The sequence below is a fragment of the Equus przewalskii genome, chromosome 10, assembly GCF_037783145.1.
Source record: "Equus przewalskii isolate Varuska chromosome 10, EquPr2, whole genome shotgun sequence".
Classification (NCBI taxonomy): Eukaryota; Metazoa; Chordata; class Mammalia; order Perissodactyla; family Equidae; genus Equus; species Equus przewalskii.
The window spans coordinates 59,716,656-59,730,663 of NC_091840.1; the positions used below are offsets into that span (position 1 = coordinate 59,716,656).

At 55.7% G+C, this 14,008-nt stretch overlaps 1 protein-coding gene across 7 annotated transcripts in view; it reads right to left on the minus strand.

Moving 5' to 3' along the window:
- The window catches only part of DRG2 (developmentally regulated GTP binding protein 2), a 28,243-nt gene that overhangs the window by 10,841 nt on the left and 3,394 nt on the right, over window positions 1–14,008 (minus strand). For 3 of the 7 annotated variants that reach the window (XM_070561185.1, XM_070561184.1, XM_070561183.1), the window contains exons 2-11: window positions 13,071–13,231; window positions 7,278–7,367; window positions 6,590–6,650; window positions 4,889–4,979; window positions 4,179–4,251; window positions 3,980–4,070; window positions 3,041–3,138; window positions 2,578–2,654; window positions 1,100–1,188; window positions 222–280 (exon numbers count right to left, since the gene is read on the minus strand). In XM_070561185.1, coding sequence (XP_070417286.1) covers window positions 222–280; window positions 1,100–1,188; window positions 2,578–2,654; window positions 3,041–3,138; window positions 3,980–4,070; window positions 4,179–4,251; window positions 4,889–4,979; window positions 6,590–6,650; window positions 7,278–7,367; window positions 13,071–13,231 — 890 coding nt within the window. Of the gene's footprint in view, window positions 1–221; window positions 281–1,099; window positions 1,189–2,577; window positions 2,655–3,040; window positions 3,139–3,979; window positions 4,071–4,178; window positions 4,252–4,888; window positions 4,980–6,589; window positions 6,651–7,277; window positions 7,368–7,446; window positions 7,590–7,726; window positions 9,377–13,070; window positions 13,232–14,008 lie in introns of those variants that run through there. The other 4 variants (XM_070561179.1, XM_070561180.1, XM_070561178.1 and 1 more) reach the window with 4 other exon arrangements.

Sequence of the window (14,008 nt, forward strand, 5' to 3'; positions counted from 1 at the left end):
CTGCCTCACTGGAAAGGTGCAGAGGCTGGACGTGCAGCTGGCAAGGGGGTCAGGATGCACCCAGGCCTAACTCCAGAGCCCGCCCTAACTCCAGAGCCCGCCCTCAGCCGCTCCGCCACTGCAGCGTGCCAGCCAAGGGCCGGGAGAAGCTCAGGCAGAGCCCCTCACACAGGATGCAGGGCTCCCTGACACCCTTGTCTGGACGGGTATTGTCAACTCACCACATGCTCCACGGAGGCCCCTTTCCGGAGGATGATGGCGTCCGTGAAGTCTGGCCTCTCTGCATAGGTGGAGGTTGCAGGGGGCAGTCAGTCACAGTCACGGCCCCATGCTGCTTTGTGATTCCCTACCATATGGGCGCAGAGGCCCTTCCGGCCTCCCACCTTGGCTTAACCTTCCCCCAACTGTTTGGCACACCCTTGCTATAGATTCCCATGTCCCCATGTAGTCTCCTATGACCTTGACCTCAACACAGAAAATCTAAATAAATCTAAGTCCAGGATTCAAACTGCCTGCAACCCAATCAGCCATGAGAGCCCGACTGAGACGAGCCACGTGAAGCATGTGGAATGAACTGGCAAGACGTGACAGCTGCTGGTAACCAGTCGGAGGCAGCTGCATCTCTTCCCTTGCCAACACGGTCAAGGTCAATGCAAACTCAGCCACTGGCTCCCGGGGTGTGTGAGGTGTGCATACATGGGTGGGTGGGGTCATGGGGAAGGCTCCTGAGTATTCCAGTTGGCTACAGTCCTGATGTGGGGTCTGCCACTGCTAGGGGAGGTTGGGAGGGGATTACTGCTGTAGCCAGTGGGGAACTCCAGGACAGCCTGTATCCCACTGCCCACCCAGCCCACCCGGGCACCCTCGAGACCAGTGGCGCCAGAGCTTGGCATTCTTTGCTATAAGGGCTTGGGCCAAGGTCTCTGTGAGCCTGAGGTAGAGAGCAGTACAGGCTCTGAGATGGGAGAAAGGCTGAGACATGTACAAGACCAGCTGGGCCAGAGCACTGGGCCCTCTGGGTACCACATACAGAGCCTGGCAGCCCTCTAGGGAGAATGAGGCTCAGCCTGTTTCTCAGGCCACATGCCACCCAACTCACGTCCTCTCTTCTTGGTGTAGATGCAGGTCAGGGCCAAGTACTCCCAAAGCATCTCCAGCAAGTAGTCGAGGTTCAGCTTCATGCCACAGCTACCAGGGAGGAAGGCAGCCAGTCAGAGGAGCCCCATGGGCTTAGGGGCTGGGGTCTTTGCTTTCCCACTGCTGCAGAGGACAACCTCCATCTGGCTGGGCATGGGCACCAAGGCCAGTGTGGCCCAGCTGGTGCCAGTGGGGAGCCAAGCCCATAGTTCTGACTGCAGCTTGACACTTCAGCTGCCAATGCTGTCACCAATCCTCTAGTCACCAACCACGATCACGCCAAACAAAGCTCAGCTGTCTCTCCAGGGGCTCAGAGCTGCACTCTGGGGAGGACACATAGCATCTCTAACTGACACAGGGCGCCTCAAGGCTGGGCTTCCCTCCTGGCACCTGCCATTAGAAGACTGGCGAGGGGCTCTGATGGGACTATGGGCAGAGGATGACAATCCAGAGCTCACCCCTTCCCAGAAGCAGGAGGGGCTGCCGAGTCGCACAGGGCAGCCTAGCAGGGATTTCAGTGACGGCATGGCCCTTGGCTCGACAGTCTGCAGTAGTATGACCCTGAGCGGGTCCCCTCTCCTCCCGTGAGCTGCAATGAGCCTGAGCAGGTAACGGTGTGGTGTCCGGGTGCTCTCACACCCTGAGGACGGCCAGGCCCTCAGGAGGCCCCAGAGGGAGCCTGGGATGCAGCAGCAGGAGAGGAATTGAAGCTGTCCTGTGGGAAGGACACTCACTCTCTGCTGCTCTTTGTGGCAGTTGGCAATGCCCAGGATATGGTCCTCACACTTGGGTCCAAGACCCTCACTCATCATGTGCACCAGTCACCCCTACTTGGTCCCCGAGCATCTCGCTCCCCATAAGCCAAGCCTCACTGTGAAGCCACAGAGCCCTTGTCTGAGCTGGGAAACTAACAGAGTGGAGCACCCCAGTCAGTCCACCCCAAAAGAGAAGCCTGCAGCAATGGTGGGAAGCGAGCACACAGGTGTCAGCCAGAGCCAGGCGACACCCTCACGACACAGCCTCAAAGAAGGGCAGGGAGATGGCGGCCAAGGACGGCCCTGCCTGCCTGAGGACTTCAGTCCCTTTCCCTTCCCACCGTAGTGACAGAAGGTACATCTTCCAGAGCACCAGGAGCAGCTGGCTCACACTCTGGGGCTTTCAGGGGGTCTGCAGTTAACTACTAAGCTTTTTAACAATTCTTACCCATTTACCTTGGTGGATGAAATCCTTCTATTTTCTTAACCAGAGCCCACCCGACATCACCCACCCTGCCCAGGCCAACTCAGCGTGGGACCAGGCCAAGGTGACCAGCAGCCATCAGGACTGTCTTCCCTGGGCTGTGAGTGGAGGCTTTGCCTGGCCGAGACGGTTGGGAGGCCTGACTGCCGGGCTCACATGCCCAGAGAGGAGAGCAGGGCAGCAGGAGGCTGGGAGCCTCACCTGATGACCACACTGTTGGGTTTCCGGGCCAGGCGGTCCACTTCTTCCATTGAGATCTGGTCGATTTTGTTATAAACCTGGGATTGAAAAGGTGTTAGAGAAGGAAAGGAACAAAGCAGTGTAGGAACAGGGCCCCAGGCAGCCATGGCCTACCCAGGGCTCCTCCCGCTGCATTCCGAGGCACAAGGGGAGGGGGCTGATGCTAAGTGTCTACCATAAGGATGGGGCAAGGCTGAAGGGGCCTGGGGCCACTGGCCCCTAGAAGGAAAGGCTGGGCTAGAACCCCTGTGTCAAGCTAACCACATCTGCAAGACTCAAACAGCCACTGGGGTAGAGGGGAGGTGAGGGTGGAGATGGCTCCAGGCTCTTTCTGCTCCTCTCAGAAGCCTGTCTCCCATCTGGGCCAGCCTGGGACAAGAGCTCCCCGCATGCAGGGACACCCTGGAGGGTTGGCGCCACTTACATACAAGCAGGGCATGTACACGCGGTTGCCCACGATGACATCGATGAACTCATCTGGGGAGCAGTCTTCTCGGAAGAGCACTTCCGCATTAAAGATCTCTGAGGAGCTCAGATTAAGGGCAACCTGTGTGCCAGCAGCCCCTCGTGCCCCCATCAGGAAATACGATGCTCAAAGGGACCTTGGAAGTTATCTGCTTTTGAGGTTTCATAAGATTTTAAAGTCTGGGGAGCTCCCTCATTTTTCTTCAAAAGGAACCACAATATGGAAAGGTTTTAATCAATGGTTTAAATCTTCACTGTTAAGTAAGAAAAAAAAAACACACTTGCCAGAATCCCCAGAGCAGCTCAGTGGAAGCCCAGGTCCAGTGCTAGGAGCACTGGCGGGAAGCACGCTTCTGACCCAGCTTCCCCACGTGGGAATCTCCTCTGGGGCCATCCTAGTGACGAGGGCCTCATCACCTAGCTACACAGCCTGTTCCACCATGAGTTCTGCCTATGCTGAGCTCGACTCTGTCCCTGGGGCCCTGCCCTGGTTTCCAGGGCACTAGGATTCACCCAGCTCCTCGATAATACTTCAGTGGTATGCACACAGGCTTCTCCAGGCCAGGAATCCATGGTCCTCTGGGGCTGTCTCCCTCAGCCCCACCTCACCACCTCATCTTCTTTCCAGAGGTGACTGCCTGACACAGTGCCAGGAAGCCACTGTTGAGTGCGCGGCTGCAGCCCTGCCAGCTTGGAGCCTGGTGAGCACAGAGGCACAGGGGACAGGAAGCGCCTGGTGTCAGCCGGCGGCAGCTTTCCTGGAGGCTGCTCAGATGGATACGAGGCGGCTTGGGGTAGTGTGCTGTCACCCTGGGCCACGGGCCTCCTGTCTCAGGCTGCCCCTCCCCTGCCCTGTGGGCTCCAGGCTCTGCCGCCGCTGCTCCTTAGGGAAGGATACTGTATTCATGCAGGATCAGTTGCACCAGCTTTTCCGAGCACTGGGTCAGCGTGACTGTCGAATTAAAGGAGACACCGCCACCTTTCCTGGGCTGCAGGAGGAGAGAGGGAGAGCTGCTGACAAAAGGGCAGCTGCATTCACTCCCATGCCTCAGCGGCCTGCAGAGGCAGTCCCAAACCTGCTCAGTGAGGGGCCTCACCTTGAAGTAGATGTTGGGCTTGTGCTTGTTGAGGCGGATGCCAACCGACTCCAGCTCCTTCTCCAGCAGAGACCTGGGCAGAGCCCCCACAAGGCTTCAGAGATGCCCAGAGGCAGGCTGTGCAGCTTCTGCATTACACAGGAAGCCCCTGCCCACCCAAACAGAGACCAACGTCCTCCCCTCCCATCCACCAGGAACCCAGAACATTCCTTCTCAACAAGCCAAGGCTGATGAGACAGAGCCTCTGGACCCTGTGCCCAATCTAACGGGGGACTGGCTGGGTCTGTGGTCGATGTGCCAATCAGCCAGCAGGCCAAGGAAGGAACAAGGCTTTGGTTGCTTGAGGCTGGGCTCCTGGCAGGTTCTGGGCAGTGACTGGGGCACCTAGGCCTCTGCAGGCAGGGGCCGGAGCCGGCATAGCCTGTGCTGTCAAGGAGCATCCAGGACAGGCTTCAGCTGGCATGGCACACCACAGTCCCCAGCCTCCAGACACCTCTGAGCTGGACGCAAGCCCCTTGGGAGCATGTTCCAGCTGACTACACTGCGTTTAGCCTTTAGACAGTCCCGCCACTACTCCCACATGCGAGAGGGCCAAGGCCCCTCGGACTGTCCACCACGAGCTCAGAGACATCAGCTGGAGCCAGTGTCCTGCTGCCGCACTGAGGGGCCTCCCCAGACATGCCAGCTTGCCCCTGTCCCACTCTGCGGACCTCTGCACCTCTCCCTTGGTGGCGTCCAGCATCATGATGACAACATCAGCTGTGCGTGCCACAGCAATCACCTGCCGGCCACGGCCTTTCCCTGGACAGGGGGAAGGGATATGGTTACACAGTGACACAGACAAGACCCATGTGGCGCCTACCCAGTCTACAGCGCCCCAGACTCCTGCCCTTTACAGACCTGCTATGTGCCATCCCCTGGGCTGTGATTTCCTTGGCATTTTTCTTTAATCCACATGCTGTTTCACTCGTGGAGACTTGTTTTAGAAGGAACTCCGACATCACCAGCTTAGGAGGAGTTCCTTCCTCCCCCTGCCCCTGCTGTGCAGCAGGCCCCTGCTAAGTGCTTCGTGAACACTGCCTCACTTAATCCTCAGAAGTATCCTGTATCATCGGTGTTATCATGTCCATTTTACAGATGAGAAAACTGAGGCTTGGCTTAGAGCTACTCAGTCACTTGCCCAAGATCACAAAGCTAGCATGGTACCAGGATCTGAACTTGTCTCCCCTTTCTGGAAAATGGGGTGATAGCATCCACCCACCTGGGGCTACAGAAAGGATCACATGAGACAACACAGGAGGAGGTGCTTTAGGAACTGCCACACGAAGATCAGACCCTGTTATTATCAGATGACCAGAGAAGTCAGGTACCTTGCCAAGGTCACGCAGCAAGTTCTGACTGAGGTCACAGCACCAGATCTAAACACTGTGGGTTCCAACCGTGACCTGCCTCCCCTTCTGAGAATCAAGGGGTTGGACCAAGTGATCTCCCTGGGCCAGCTGCCCCTGATTCTCACCAGTGTATTTCCCCAGCAGGGGCCAGACCACCTCCAGGCCCTATGGTGCTGACTGGGACAGCAGGTTCCTGAGGACCATTACCATTCCCCCCATCCCTATTTAAGCAGCAGGACCTCACCCTGATGAGGTAGTGGGGCATGGGAGGGCACAGAGGAGAGATGGCAGAGACTCCTAGGGAGGAGGCCAGCAGGGCAGGGCTGTGGAACCAGAGAGGCAGGCTCCAGCCTCAGCTCCAGCACTTGCAGGTGGATAGTCGTGTGGGGCAGACTCTTTATCTTTCTGTCCCCAAGGTCCCTCCTGGCTATGAAAAGGAAATAATGACACTTCCTAAGTCACAGGGCTATCTGAGGAGTAAGCGAGATAACGGTCAGCACCAGCGCGGCACTTACAAGTGCTGGATAACCATCAGCTGGTAACCGTCTCTGCAAATGCTGCAGGCGGCCACCTGCCACCAGAAGCCACAGGCATGCTCCCATCTCAAAGACAAAACAACAAAGGACACGGCTCTAGGACCAGCAGTGTGGTCTGAGCTGGCCAGCTAACAAGTATCCATTCCTCTCAGGGGTCTGCTCAGTGGCATGGTGGAGCACATAGAGCGGATGTGGGAATTCAAACCTGTCTGGTGAGCCGTGTGACCTTTGGCAAGTCATTTCACCTCACTGGGTCTCAGTTTCCTCAGATTCGAGATGGGGCCTCCCAGGAACATAGGAGGCCAGAGTCCCTTAAGCACAGAGCACTGAGCAGTGTGAGGGGCTGTAAGCCTACCCCTAGCCAGCAACCCTCCGTAGCCACACCCAATTTTAACAGTGAGGCCAGTACGCCCAAGACCCTGTGGAAGAGGGCGCCTGGGCGCTGAGCTCCACCCTGTCTCCCCCACCTGCTCCCGCCTCCCACCTTGTGCTGCGCCTTCAATGATTCCAGGAAGGTCCAGGAGCTGGATGTTGGCTCCTTTGTACTAGGAAGCAGAACAGAAGGTAGAGTGAGGCTGGGTCAGTGCTGGGAAGGGCCTGCCTAAACCCAGGACACCTACAACAGCCTGTGGTTCAGGGGCAGTGGGAAGCCCAGGGTGAGCCTCCAGGGTCAAGCCTAAGCCTTGTCACTGCGCCAGCCCGGCACAGCCTGCGGGCTGAGAGCCACCTGGGGGAGCTCTTGAGCTTTTACAACCCCACACGCGCATCACTGATGGTGACAGCTCTTCCCAGATGAATCACTTCACTGTGAGAGGCTCAAGGCCACAGGACCCCAGCCGCCACGGGCGCCGAAGCCTCACGGGAAAAGGAAGGATCCAGACAACCAGCAATGAATAACCCGAGGTGGGGTGGTGTGGGGCAGAAGTGCATGAAGGGACACCAGGGAGAGCTGCCGTACGCTGGCCTGCCTTGCAGAACCAGTCAGGATTCCAGGACAGCCCAGGCATCCTGGGGTCCCAGCAGCCAGAACCCCGAGAGGTGCCAGTGCTTGAGGGCCAAGCAGCTCAGTTTAGAGCCTTCCCCACAAGGGACACCCAAAGACAACATACACACACACAATCACAGACACAAGCTCACACCCCTCCCCCTGGACCCAGTAAACACCAACTCACTTCAATGACCCCAGGGATACATGTCAGGGTTGTGAACTCATAGGACGCAGCTTCGCTGGCTGTGGAGGTCATCAGACTCAAGAAGGTGGACTAGGAGAAACAGATGGTCGTTGCAGTGAGAAGTCCAGTCCCAGCCCCTTCGGAGGTTCCCCACAGGCTGGGAGCCTACCGGTGCAGGCAGCAGAGAGGTCTCCCCCACTTGGCTTGGTAATTTGGATGGGTGTGAAGAGAATAGCTGGAAAAGGCACCTCTGGCCACGCCTGGGGGGTTCAGGCAGCAGAAGGCCCCTCTGTTCCTTGGAGGCCTCAAGGCCTGTCTCGGTGGACACAGGAACCTGGTTTCTAAGTGGGTTCCCCAAGTAAATCAGGGGCCCTCCCCTAGCTCCACACACCCTCCAGACCCTCCTGGGCCCCAGAGATAGCCCCATGGCACTGGAAGTTGCTGCTCACCCAGGGAGGGGTAAGGAGATGTGCAAGGAGGTATCGACCTTACAGTCTGAGACGGAGCCAGATGTGGAAGAATGTGCTGCCAAGGAACAGAGAGGTGAGCCAGGAAGGATCTGGATGCGAACACTTGCATCAGAGTTCCCTGTGGGAATGGGGCTGTGACCTGGCCGGGAGTTAGAGAGACCCTGCCTTGGATCCTGCCTCTGCTGGGGCACCGTGGGCAAGAAACTTCATCCTCTGACTTCAGAGTCCTCAGATGTAGACTGGCCATCCACCCGGTCCCTACCTCACAGGGCCGCATGGGGGTTCAAGGAGATGCTACGGGATGTGGTGCACCACACCTAGAGCACAGCAAGACCACAGTGATGGACACTGGGGCCCAGAGGCCAGCAAAGCAGTGGGCAGCGCCAGGAGGGAAAGAAACCCAGCCCTGGCCTCCTACCCCCATCCTAGTCAGCAGGGCACCTGGAACAGGAAGTCTGAGATGCAGTGGCAAGGGGCCAGTGCCACCCGGACCCTGCCCCCTCAGTGGCAAGCAGGAAGGCTGGGGGCACGTCTCACTCACACCCCCTCAGGCCTCTGAAACCCAGAATGGGCATGCAAAGGACACAGAGGCCTCAAGTCGAGACCCTCTGCCCTGGGGAGCTCCTGGCATCTTGAGGGAGGATGAAACCTGGTGGGGTGGACGCAGGGCCCCCAGGGTAACGGCTGCCAAGACACTGAGCAACAGTTACTAGAAGCCAACCCGGAGGACACCCTGATGCTGTCTGGCCTCTGCAGGACAGAGGCCTGGGCCTTCCCACGGTCGGAGAGCACAGATTCCCAAAAGGGTGGTGGGATCTGGCCACAGGGTCCAGACCCCAGGAGCACAGCCCTTGGTAACTAGAGCAGCTTCTCCCAGCCTGGGCTTTTCACCTGGGGAAAAAAGCCCTTGGCAGGCTGGAAAGTAAAATCAAAAGAAAAGGCAAAAACTAATGAGTTCATAATAACACCGGAAGAGTTAAAGCCTGAAAATACTCACCTGTCACCCGCGGGCAGCTCTGAACCCACCACCTTGCTTGGTCATTTCAGGGCAACACACAAGCATGTGTCCTGCCTTTCCAGATGCAACTCTTTCAGGGTAACCAAACAGCCCACAGTGATGAGAGAAGTGCTACTCGACAGAGGAATGTCAGCTGATAAGTGAGGAAGGAACAAGAGAACTAGAAAATTGACATTTTACAACCACTAATAAGAACCGCCGGCAGGCACAATCACTGGTGTCAAAGTCACTAAAAGGACACTGACAGGGCCTGAGTTCAGTGAGCCACCACAGTAACTCCCTACAGGTGGCTTTCTGGTCGCTAGGGGGTCGGGTAAGGTAACCATACGAAGAGGGTACAGAGCGTTCTTCCCTTCAACCCAGGGGTTCTGGAAATGAAACCAGCTATCAGGGGTTCTGGCATGGTGGAAAATGAGGTACGCACCACCTCCAACATGGAACCCGGCCAACACAGACCTGGCCCTCCATCTGACTTTTGGCTCACAGGAAGTACAACGAACAGACGAACAAGCCAAAGCACCCACCAGGAAGCAAGCAGACGACTCCAGAGCACGGGCCTTCTGTAGGATGACTGCTCTGGTCTCTCAGAGAGCCAGGGTCTTGACAAAGGTCTAGATTAAAACAGACAACACACAGGGGCCATACATGGTCCCAGAATGGACCCTAGTTTGGACAGACCAGCTGCAAAAGTCCTTTTGGGGTAACTGCTGAAATCAGAATACGGCCCAGGCTCTAGAGGATGACTGGATTGCTGTTCATTTTATTTGGTGTGATATTACAGTTTGCGGCTAAGTAGGAAAATGTCCTTATTCTTCGGAGATATACGCTTAAATATTTAGGGGTAAAGGGTGATGAAGCATGACGTCTGCAATTTATTCTCAAATGGTTCAGTCAAAACAAAAACAAACCCCTACACACATACACGCAAATATAAAGAGAGAGTGCAATACGGCAAAATGCCAGTAATCAATGCATCTCGACAGGGGGTGTATCATACTCATTCTTCCACCTCTTCTGCAGGTTTGGAAATTTTTATTATACAAAATTGGGAAAAATGAGAAAGGACCAAAAAGGCAGAGAGGGATCTGGACACCACGCCAGGACTGAAGACTGTGAGGGGGTCAGCCAGCAGAGGGCACGCTTGGGGGCAGTCCCAGCCCTCTTCAGCTGAAGGGGCTCCTGCAGTGGGGGTGGCAGCTCCTCCTGAGGGGCTGAAGCAGGAGGCCCGTGAGCCACTCTGTGTCCAGCTTTTGTGGAGCTGGGGAGTCATGAGCACCCCGTGACTAAAGGTGTTTGAGCTCAGGTCAGGAAACCTCAGGTAAAGGGGGTGCTCACGTTCTATGGAAGGGTGAAAGGGACAGGCTGGAGGGACTGCAAGCGGCCTGGAGGAGCAGGAGCTACAGGGGCTCAGTGACAGGTTTCCAGTGTGTTCTGTAACCTTCCTCCACAGCGACTTCCCTTCCTCAGTCCACCTGGCTCAGAGGATAACGAAAGTGACCTGGTATTTCCTGCGCCCACCCCAAGGGAGGACAAGGAGAAAAGCATGCAGCTGGGTACTGGGAACAAAATCCAACTGGGGTGAGTGTTTCCAAAGATTAAGAAGCACTTAAATGCCATCAAGAAGGAACCCTGCAGATCTCGAAGCAGAGACTAGTCTGACTGCAATCTGCGCCTGCCCCAGCACACAGCCCCGCTCTGACACAGCACCACATGGGGGTGCGTGACCAGGCACCAGGAGACGTTCCTAACTGTCCCCAAATGGACTCAGCCAGAGCTTCTGTGGAGGGCAACCAGCAGTGCTGATGGCCATTTTTAAAACCCACAAACCCGGGAACTACCATGCTCCCTTCCAGGAGTGCTTCTTCCAGAAACCCCAGCTCCAGGGGACAAAGGTCCCAGCACAGGACAGTCACCGCAGCCCTGAGAGGTCAGACAAAAGTCTGGGGACTACTGAGCTACCATCAGCAGGGGAGGGAAGGAATGGACTGTCGGTAATGACATAGGACCACAGCGTCGGTTTCCAGGCAGCCCTTAGAGACGAGGGAACTCTGACGTGTGAACATGACAGATATCCACGGTGAAATGAAAATGCCAGTGGCAAGTGCAGATATGATCCCAGTTTCATTGTGTGCGCGTGTGTGAAGGGAGTCAGGGAGCAGACCAACCCCATCCCCGTTCCACAGGCAGAGGAGAGAACAAAGGGAAGGAAGCACGGACGGCACAGAGCATCCTCCCTGCCCGCAGCCAGCACTCCACAAATGGGGCTGGTGCCGACCTCCCCCACGTGCGGCCCAGAGTAACGGGGCAGACACATTTTTAGCTGAATTGATTTAAAGGCTACTCCTCCGGCACCTGGTCGAAGCCTCCTGGCTGTTGCTCACTCGGCCTCTATCCAAGCAGCCTCTTCACTGGCCTGCCGCCCCCACCCTTGCCTCAGCCTCTCCTCCCACGGCAGCCAGAGGGGCTCTGCGACACAGCCTGTCAGCACCCAGGATCTTGGTCTCTACATACCATTCTCCAATACAAAGAACAGAGCTCCTCGGGGAAACAGCCAATTCCAGGGCTGGGGCAAGGAATATACAAGCCGAGGCTAAAGCATGCAGTATCAGAAAGTAAGGAAGCGCTACAAACACAACAGGAGCATGTCAAAGAAGCCATCTGAAATAGCCCCAGAGCTACAACAACCTGAGTAACAAAGTAACACAGCATGCGTTTAGAACCCAAAGTACAAAATAAACTCCTGGGAGTCCACACTGACAGAAGTAAATGACTAGAACAAATGGGAGAGAAGAGACAAATCCCTCGTGCAGAACACCCTGAATAACATGTGCGGCTGCTCCCTCCGCGAGGGGCTGGAGCTAACTCCCCACTCCTCAAGCGTGAGCTGCCCACAGCGACTTCCCTCCTAAGAGGACAGCACGGACGGGAGGAGAACAGGGACTTTACAGTGCAGAAACCTGAGGAACACGACCTCAGCCCTGCGTTCAAGGTCAACGTCAACAGGGACGAGTCCTGTTGAGAGCATGTACCCTTGATAGGTGACAAAAACGTCGCTTCACCTCTGTCTCTTCCTCCCAAAAGTCCACAACCCAGTCTAGCGATGAGAAAAACATCAGACAAATCCCAGTTGGGGGGTGTTCTGCAAAACGCCTACAGGCACTTCTCAAAAGTGTCAGTCCTCAAATCAAAGCAAGCCCAAGAAAAGGTCTAGAGGAGCCTAAGGAGACATGACAACTGAAAGTTATGTGGGATCCTGGGTGGGATTCTGGGACTGAAAAACGACAATAGGGGAAAACTAAGGAAATTTGAATAAAGTATGGACTTTAGTTAATGATAACAGGTCTCTATTGACTCATTAGTGGCAACAAGTACATTCTCCCAGTACAAGATGTAACAGTAGAGGAAACCAGAGGTGGGTACATGGGAACTCTCTCTACCATCTTTGTAATTTTTCTGTAAATCCAAGACTATTCTAAAATGTAAAGTATATTACAAAAAAAAAGCCAGTCAGTTCAGTCCCTTTGCTGCTCAAAACTCTGCAATGATATTTATCTTAACTCCTCACATAAAAATTAAACATGGATTTTACACTAAATTAAGCTTACAGAAGAAACCTTCTAGAAAACTGTAGTGGCTCCCACTTCATTCTTCACTCAAAGCCAAAGTTGTATGGCAGCCCACGAGGCCACCCACTCTCCCTACCCCATCTCCTACTGCCCTTCCTGCCACTCAGTCAGACCCACGTGCCCTGGGCCCCCGTGAACACACCAAGTCAGCTCCCACTTATGGGCCTTTGCACTCGCCATTCCCTCTGCCTAGAATGTTCTCTCCGGAGGGCTCTGCAAACTCCCACACTTCCTTCAGGCCTCTGCTCAAATATCTGCTCACCAGAGCAGCGTTCCTGAACCTACAACATAAAATGGCAAGACCACAGCCCTCAACCCGCACACCATCCGGAGCAGTCCTCGCCCCGAGACACCTCATCTTTTACTCCACTTGCTTATGTCTCTCCTGCCCCAAGAATGGAGGTTCTGTGTGGGCAGGCTCAGAACTGTCCTGTTCCCTGCTGTGCCTCCAGCAAAGGTGTGTGCCCGAGGGATGAGTCAGAGACCGAGTGGAGCCGCTTCTGACGAGAGGAAACGACGTTCGCTAAGTCAGGAAAACAAAGGGGTAGGCCCTGATCCTAGAGAGGCAAGTCTTCTCAGTCCCTGAAGCTAATTCAGAAAGGCAGTGAGAGGAGGCACAGTGTCATGTTTGAGAGGAGACGACCTGCCTTCCTCAAGGCCCACACTGACCATCACTGACCTTACCCACAGAGGGAAATCCAATCAGCGCCACGCGGGCGTCGCCCGACTTCATGACATCGAAGCCCTCCCCTTTGGACGAGGCCGATTTGGACGGTTCCAACAGCTGGGCCCGGTACTTGGCAAGTTTTGCTTTCAGCAGGCCCAGGTGATACTCGGTGGCTAAAGGACATAAAGCAAGACAGAAGGTAAGTGTCCAGGGTACCCAAGCCCCGTGGGTCAGGCAGGCCTCTCCACATAACCAAATGCTGGCGCGGAACACCAGAACCAGACAGCAATCGTTGTCAAGGAGACCAGGAAAGAAAAAACCACTTCCCTGCTTAAAATGCCCGTTTGGCTTCTGACTTCATTTAGAATAAAAGCTAGTCTCCTTACTAAGACCTCATGACCCCAAGTCAGAAGCTCCCAGCAGAGGCAGTGCCGCTCCCCGGGGCTTCAGGGGTGCTTTCTGTTGTCACTGTGATGGTGAAGTCCTCACTGGCACTCACCAAGCAGGGTCCAGGGAAGCCAGCTGCCCTACAAGGCGTGAGTCAGCGCGGCTCACGCATCCCACGTGACTCCTCACATCCCGGACATCCACAGAGGGATGGCCTGGGTTAGGATCACCTGGGCCTAGAGCCCAGCTCTGTTTCACATGTAAACACAGGGCATTTTTTGCAGTGTCAATAAACACTGAAATTTCCAGGAATGCAACTAGCGTGTGTGTGAAGGAAAGACTATAACACGTTTCGTTTGAAACTTTACCTAGACGTGCTTACCATCTTGGGATCCCAGCTGCCAACAGTGACGACTCTTGTAGGGTACCTGAGTCACCAACACAACGCCCCTGTATCAGTCTGCACTGCGGCTGCCACGTGCCCAGGGCCTCTGCCCAGAGCGCAGGCCTCCCACCTCGCACTGCACCTTCGTTACACCTTGGCTGTGCCCCCGCGTTACACA